The 8,544-nt window shown below is 36.4% G+C and overlaps 1 protein-coding gene across 6 annotated transcripts in view; it reads left to right on the top strand.

The window, feature by feature from the left end:
* The first annotated feature begins 202 nt into the window (after positions 1 to 202).
* The window catches only part of TRPC4 (transient receptor potential cation channel subfamily C member 4), a 116,469-nt gene continuing 108,127 nt past the window's right edge, over positions 203 to 8,544 (top strand). For 5 of the 6 annotated variants that reach the window (XM_032611314.1, XM_032611313.1, XM_032611312.1 and 2 more), the window contains exon 1: positions 233 to 610. In XM_032611314.1, coding sequence (XP_032467205.1) covers positions 233 to 610 — 378 coding nt within the window. Of the gene's footprint in view, positions 611 to 8,544 lie in introns of all 6 variants that reach the window. The other variant, XM_032611309.1, reaches the window with a different exon arrangement.

The raw sequence follows: 8,544 nt of genomic DNA, 5'->3' as shown, positions 1-8,544 counted from the left end.
TAAGAACTTTGAAGCCTGTGTTTCTAGATAACTGAATAATTATTGCCTATTTCCATTGTTTAAAGGGAACATAACTTCTCACTTAATAATTGCGGTTTCATCGTTGTTATTGGCCTCATTGTGAGTTGTTAAATGCGATGCATAATCATTCAAAAGTGTGCTAATACTAATCCTTGTGTGTGTTGGTTTTTGTTTGCACTTTCAGAGACCAAGAAATAGCATGGCATGAAACATGGCTCAGTTCTATTACAAAAGAAATGTTAATGCCCCTTACAGAGACCGCATCCCTCTCAGGATAGTCCGAGCAGAATCAGAGCTCTCACCCTCCGAGAAAGCCTACTTGAACGCTGTGGAGAAGGGAGATTATGCAAGTGTCAAGAAATCCCTAGAGGAAGCTGAAATTTATTTTAAAATCAATATTAATTGCGTCGATCCACTTGGAAGAACTGCTCTCCTCATTGCAATCGAAAATGAGAACTTGGAGCTCATAGAACTACTCTTAAGCTGTAACGTCTATGTTGGAGATGCTCTATTACACGCCATCAGGAAAGAAGTTGTCGGAGCTGTAGAGCTGTTACTGAACCACAAGAAGCCCAGTGGAGAAAAACAGGTACGTGCAAAAATACTAGCTTTAGTTTATTTTACATGCAGAAGGTTTCTATGGATGGTCATATTCTCCCCAAATATTAAGAAATGTTAGCCTTGAAATCAGAACTATTATGACACAAAACCACTGCTAAGTACACATTTTATACTCTCCAAAAGTCACCGCCCCCTGCACCCCCTACCCTGGCTAATCAGACTTTAGTGAGAACCAAAGCAAAACAAAGTAGCCTGTGGTGGCTTCCCATACACTGGAAACATTTCTATCTAATGGTCAATAATGTTTTCGGGGGGGCTACTGTGTACATGTAGGTGTTTCTCCTCTCGTGCGTCATTTTCTGACGTTCTACAGTGACAGGCTGAATTCTTTTGCTAGTTTCCTTTTTAACCTGCTTGCCTGTTCTGGAATTCTGCATGTTACTGCAGAAGTGAGTTGCACATATAATTCTGATATTGTTCTTTAGCAAACTCCAGTAGTTTCTTTTAAATTCAGACTTAAATTTTTTAAAAGCAGGAAAAAAAAAGATTACTAAAAAGTAACTGAACTCTGACTGTAGGCTTAACTATATCAAATTTACTAATGGCAAAATGTAGCTGTATCTTAACATCACGGGTAGAAAATAAACCAAAATGGCACACAATTATAAATACAATGTGGTTTTATTCCTATCTCCCTATTTTTTTTTTTACCACTAAGGAAGTGGAGAAATCGTTGACATAAACGAATAAGGAATCAATTTTTTCCTTATTTTCTGTTTTTCCCATTTGTCCATCTAGAGCCTTCCCTTTGTTACTGCCCTGTATCTGGATCGTCTCTCTGATCCTTTATCCTTTCACACTGAACTCTTCACTTCCCTGCATCATGTCTCACTGACTAATTGCAGAGACATTGCATGTACTTCATTGGCTCAAATCTGTCCTTTAAAGTAAAATCTTATAAAAACGTGTGTTATTACAGCTCTAGCAATTTCTGTTCTATTTGATAAGGCGCAAACAATTTCTGCAAATGATGGACTCTTAGAGATGTTACATTCCTTTAAAGCAAGCTCTGCTGTAGCTACTATTATCTTTGCTTTACTGGAGGACTTTGATCAGAATCCCCACCATGATTAGGAGAAGAACTTCATGGCTGGGTGTCTCCTGAAAAAATCTCCCCAGAAGTTTGTGTTCTATGGCCCATTCTTATGTCTCACCACCATGCACCCCTTTCCCTTACCTGAGCCCAAACTTTGATAAAACAACACTCCACGATGACAATAGTTCTTTGCTTGTTGCTTTACTAGCTTTTTGTTCTCATATCCAGTTGTTTGGGATACCTTCCCATCATATTGGTAAAACTTTCCTGATAGAAGGATTTGCTTCTTTCATGTATCCTTTCAAACTTGTACTAACCTTGACAGAGGTGGATAGGTAATGGTAATATCTGAAGGCATATGTTATGTTATATCGCAGTTTTCCACCACTAGAGGAACACAGGACACGTAGACAGGAATGAGTAAGAGTGTGTTTTTATCTGTGTAAGTTCAGGCTCTACATTCCCAGGCCCCTCGTGATTTTGAAACTCCTTCCACAATCATACCCCTAAAGTATTTGCATTTCCTAATAACAATGATCTTATATCGTACACGCTGTTGTTTCATATCTATAAGGGCAACCATAAGACAGATGTTTGGACTGTGGGCCTAGATCATTTGAGGTTGCAACAAGTCAATAGAACAAAATTGCAATTGTGTTTTCCCTGTTTATTACTGTATAACCTTCTTAATTCTATTGTCTAGGGAAGAGTGACCAAACATTTCAGTGTCTCTTTAGTAAATGACATTTGTGCTGGCCAAAGTAATATGGTATCTGGAGAAGATATCTGCTATTATGAGATTGTTTGTTGGAAGATGTTCAACTTCTGAGCTAAAGTCTAGTCTGACAAGTGGGTCCTGTTTTCTTAGAGGCACTTGATCTGAACACTGATTGTTAATAAAAGGCAGTAAAGGTTTGCAATCTGCCAGGAGTCTGAAATATCCCAGGCCATGTGTTTCTGGAAGATTTCTCTTGTATCAGTTTGTAAGCCAAGAATTTTCCTTTTCTATTTGCACATTCTAGAATTCCTCTTCAGCGAAGGCACTGAGAATCAACAAAATATTGCATCTTTTGGTTTGAACTTTCTAATTTGGAAAGAGCAACTCCAGTCTACCTCAGAGTGCCTGGTATCTTGTACAATAAAAGTGAGGTCGTGACGTCATGAAATGTATACAGTATAGCACATAAAAGAAGTCCGCAGGGCTTGTTGGGGGGAGGAAAGGCAGACAAGCCCCATGAGAGCCTGGCTGTTTATCTGTGATCTACATAGATAATGCGTCTCCTAAGTATGGCCAACCTTGTTTGGAATAACAGTTTCCATAAGCCAGTGTCTGGTAGGTAACAAATAAATTCTTGACAGGAATTTTTTCTCTCATAAATTGTAATTCCTTAGATGATTCTTGTGATCATTGAAAGCCATTTTGTGTTTACTATTTTTGCCTAATTTCCAGTCTCAAAGGCTTCTCCCAAAGACCCTGGAACACATTACCATTAATTTTGTTGAGGTCACTGAAGCCGAGTGTTAAAACCTGAGAACACTAATATCCAAGAGGACAAGATAAACATAACTTGTCTTAAGATGAGTCAAGGAAGAGGATCTAATATAAAAAAAAACATACAAATCTGAGGATTAGAACACTTACTTAGAACTTAAAATGTGACCGATGTGGATCAGGAAATACAGTATTCTTTTACAAATTTGTCACAAATTGATTTCTTTCTCCTGAAGAAAGATGCAATGTGTGATGGCCTCCTGAAATCATGGGGGCTTGGGAGTTCAGATTAATCTGTTTACTCTTCCAGTACATTCACCAGGGAACAATTTACAATTTGCATATGCTTACCGTGTCAGGCCCTAGCCCCGGCACTGGGGAGAAGACATTATTCCTGTTTTCTAGAGTCTAGTTGTGAAGAGAAACAGGAAGAATATCATGGGAATATGAATAAAGATGGTCACAATGGAAAAGATAAAAGAGAAATAAATCCTTGGGTAATTATGAAATTAAATTGACCGGACTTGGTAAATACAAAATATTATGTTTTAAGGTTTATAACTGGGGAAAGTTAATTCCATTAACTGAGATAGAGATTATAAGTAGGGTTTATGAGACCTGCTTGGATATACTCAGTTTTCGGTTTATTGACATTAACATCTAGGAGATAATTAGAAATTTTGGACTTAAGAAAGGGGTCTGGGATTGATATACAGATGATAGGGAAGACATTGAAACACATAAAATCACCTGTCTTCCTATCACCCGGACATTGATTGTCTATCCTTTCCATCATATCTTGTTTAAATGATTATGATTGCTAGTATGTCAAAAACTTTTCTCAGTGCAGGATCTAATGAAAATATTTAGGTTTTGTCAGATAAATAGATGGGCATAGATCATTAAGTATTTCCTTCCCTATTTAATGTACTTCTTCATAAACCAGGGTTTTCAGTTCTTAGTGTTTTATTTTCATTTTTACTGTAAAAAATAGAAAGAGTAATACTTTATCTCTTTCATGTAGCAGACAGCATGGAGCACCTGTAGTTCTCCACACTAGGCAGGAACATGGAACATTATGTATTCTTACTGGGGCTGCTCTCTTGCCAGAATCATTACTCTGATACTCTCTGATGATTTATTAAACTTTTCTTTAACCTTCTTAGTACCTTATTTCTCTACAGGGAATAACCAACAGTGGCTTCTTCGCCCCTTTTCTCAGTCAGTTGATTGGTTACTTGACTTGTAATTATTTCTAGCAGACCTTTCTCTTTGATATCTTCTAAGGCCAGATTCAATTTCAGTTTTAGCTGCTTCGGTAAATGTTTAGCAGAAAAAGAACTTTCTTTTTCACTCTTCACTCAGACCGTAGTACTAAGTCTTCAGTATCATCAAAATTTCTGGGAGGACTTGTTAAAACATAGTTTGCTGGATCCCACCCCAAGAGTCTCTGATACAGCGGGTCTTCAATGGGTCACTGGAACTTGTGTTTCTGACAAGTACCCAGGTGATATTCAATACTAATGCTTCCGGTCTAGAGACAACACTTTAAGAACCAGTGACTTAGAAGATGTTGACAGTTACAGAATACCTATAGTTGTCTACCTTGTGTTAGGTGTGCTGGACTCTACCATGCTAACCTTACTTTAAGGAGATTTCAAATAATTAGCTTAAATATGAATGAGTAAGTGATATTTAATGTAGGAGAATTTCCCAACTTCACTAATATATTTATTACATTTTCCCTTCTTTGGGAAAAATACTTTGCTAAACATTACTTATCAGTTCAACAGTTAAGATCCTAGAGTATTTCAATTGAAGAAATTTTTGGTTTGAAAATTCTGCTAAAAAGAGTACCAGATTTAAAAATTTTGAGGGATCTTGGAAATCTTGGAGACCCTCTAATCCAGTCACTTCATTTTACAAAAGAGGGCAAGGAACCATGGACCCAGCGGCCTTTAGGGTTTAACCTAACCAAAAGAATCTATAAATTAATAGCTAGCAACCAACCTGGAGACAGTCTGAATGATGAACGTTCATTGAGCTTGTCACCATGCCAATAATTGTGATAAGAATTTTTTTTTTGCATTATCTCATTTAATCTTCACATTATCCTGTGAAGGCTGGTGCTTTTGTTCTCCCCATTTATAGATGAGGAAATGAAGGTACAAAAAGGTGTAAGTGACACGTCCCAGATCACAAAACCAGGAAATACCAGTGCTGGAACTCAAGAGTCAGAAGATAACCACCACACTGTCTGGCTCTAGCTGATTAGTTAATAATGCTAATTTAAGATATGGGTTATATAAATTTAAAAGAGCCTCTAGAGGTACATATTCAGGCTGTGTCTCTGTCTTGAACAGTATGATGCCATTTATAGTTTAGTGGCTCAATAGATACTAAGTCATTAGAAGCTATGAAATGCCAGGGAAGAGCAGAGCTGAGTAACAGAAATGCTGACTTCTAGCCCTGTTCCACACTTGCTAACAGGACAAGCCTCTGAAAATCATTCTGAGCCTTGGTTTTCTTGGCTATTAATTGGAATCATTTAATTAATTTACTTGCTTCTTAATGTCTGGTGGTGTTAAAATTCTGTAAAAGTGTTTTATAAGGTGACATGTAATAACTTAATATACTGTTATTACTGTTTTATGCCATATTCTCTGCCTTCCTATTGACAAACAAATATATGAATAATACAGTAAACACTGGAAAGAGGTCCAGCCTGGCAATTTACCCTTTTGAGGTATGACTTCATTTTCATTTGAAAAATGCACTCACTGGAAATAGAAACCCTGTTCAGGGAGAGCAAAGTAGAATTTAACTGTTTACCCTTTTTCTTTCCATCTCAGTGCACATAGGGGATTTAAAAACTAATTTCTGTAGATGTTCTAATGCAATTTGTGACTTTAGAAACAGTACCTATTATGTGATCAGGAAATCAAAGGGTGAAATAGGAGATCGGCTTTAGCAGGTTAATGCAAATGTATATCCAAATCAAAATATACCCTGCTGGGCTTCCCTGGTGGCGCAGTGGTTGAGAGTCCGCCTGCCGATGCACGGGACACAGGTTTGTGCCCCGGTCCGGGAGGATCCCACGTGCCGTGGAGAGGCTGGGCCCGTGAGCCATGGCCGCTGAGCTTGCGCGTCCGGAGCCTGTGCTCCGCAACAGGAGAGGCCACAACAGTGAGAGGCCCACGTACCGCAAACAAACAAACAAACAAACAAAACATATATATATACCTTGCTGACTAAAAATAAAGGGCAGTTTTTACTTGATATGGGTGCTAATAAATATATCCCTGGCTAGTGGGCAGAGATGAAGTTTACTTTTATCTCTTACATTCATCTGATTTTCCTCACTGGACTTCAGAACAAGTAATTTACCTTCTGCAGTCCCATGAACTTCAAATGGTCCCTATTAAATGTCGTATCTGCTAAGACAGCCTATCTGTTCTGGTCTTTGGAGCTGCCCCTTGCAGAATGAAAACATTTCAGCTTCCTCAGTAGTTAAACACTTGAGGTTACCCCTTTCTATTTGCTTTTGTTACATCCTGGATATTGACAGTAAGTGAAACTAAATAAATGTATAATAACCATAATCTTGGTTACTATCAAAATTCAGAGAGTATGAGAGTAAAAGCAAGAGCAAGAGAGAATTACAGTAAAGTATTAAAAATGTTCTCCCCCTAAAATACTTATCCTATTGTGAGACATAGCTAGATAAATCATCAATTATACTTTCTTTATATCTGGATGTAAAATATCAATAGGAAAGATGTTTATAATATTGTCTAAATCCACCATTACTATGAAAAAGCTGAAAATGATCCCCAAATATGATCTCTATAATGTAAAGTAGAAATCAGTATAAAGTAATTTTTATTAAAATGTACTTTGAAAGTCTAAAAGTTAAATTGAGTCTTAGTATTCCACAGCAGGGAATTTAAATGCTATTACAACATAGAGTCTAGATTGCCTTTAGTCAATTGGCAATTGGCAATCATGAGAGATCTGAATAATTCCGCCCTAAATGGAAGAATTTTTAAAAGACAGACTATGTTACACTGTTAATATGATGAAGTGGATTAAGATAACAGGTCATTCTGACTCATAAAATAATACACACTGACATTTTCTTCTTCTTGAAGACCAGCAAATTATAGACAAGTAATTCTCCTGAACCATGTTCTTTCCTCTCAGCATATCACACTTATTATGAAAGTAAAAGTAATCATCATCATCATCATTAAATATGTTTGGAACCGACAAGAGCAAAAAGCTTTTAGCTCCTTTTGAAACTCAAGTGAAAAAAAGTACAAAAAACAATCTCAAGCATTAGAGCTCCACGCATTGAGGCATTTCCATGCTACAATAAGAAAATACAAGACAGGGCCGTTATTCTCTGTTTGTGGACAGGGAAGGAGTGAGATATAGTGAACAGAGTCGAGAGAGAAAGATGTGGCTATAACTCCTATTTTATAATCTCAGGCAAATTATTTGAGCCTTTTGAGCCTCAACTTTCTCATAAATAAGAGACGGATGAGAGTCCCTGCTTGCCAGGTTGTTTTAAAGATTGGATAGTTAACACACTAATGTGAATGACATCAAAAGACCTCAGTAAATGCAAATCCCTCCACCTTGACGTCATTTGAGTATTTTACACGCATTCAATTCAATTTAATTAAAAATACATATGTGCATTGAAGAGGCTAAAAATTCCTCAAAGCAAATGCATTGTGAAGTGTTACTGCTGGTGTGAAGAGTGAGTTTATGTTAGAATAAGAGAGACAGAAACTAGCCTTTCAAATGTGAGCTTTGGTGAAAAGATTTTCAGGGGTCATTTTTATTAAATACCCTCCAATCCGTTATAAATGTTGTGATTAAATCTAAAAATAATAACTTGATGTCTTAGTAAGCAGTATATCAATTGAACTTCATTAATTGTAATAATTTAAAAATTAATCATTGAGGAAAAATGATGTCATTCAACAATTGTAATTCATTGAATAGATAAGGTGTTAATATAACTAGGAATTAAAAAAATACATATTATGATTAGAATGTCTCAAAACTGTTTTTAAAATGTCCTTTCAACCTATTATATTTATTTCTGCTCTGATTAGATATAAAGTGAGTAAAGTTTTTATTGCTTTAATATCCGAAACACAAGAAAGTGAGGATTGAAGTAATGTAGAATTTTAAATGGTCTTTTCAAGAACCAATTTTCAAGCATTTAGAAAGAAAGAATATTGTCATTTTTATTACCACAATTCATTCTTTATGCAATAATTTTCTGGTTCAAGTAATGTCTAGATATATCAGTATTCCAAGTCTCTAATGTTTAAATCAGGTATTAGAAACACTTGACAGT

This window comes from Phocoena sinus, chromosome 18 (genome assembly GCF_008692025.1).
Source record: "Phocoena sinus isolate mPhoSin1 chromosome 18, mPhoSin1.pri, whole genome shotgun sequence".
Taxonomy (NCBI): domain Eukaryota; kingdom Metazoa; phylum Chordata; class Mammalia; order Artiodactyla; family Phocoenidae; genus Phocoena; species Phocoena sinus.
The sequence above is the reverse complement of the archived record's forward strand: the minus strand, read 5'-3'. Positions and strand labels throughout refer to the sequence as shown.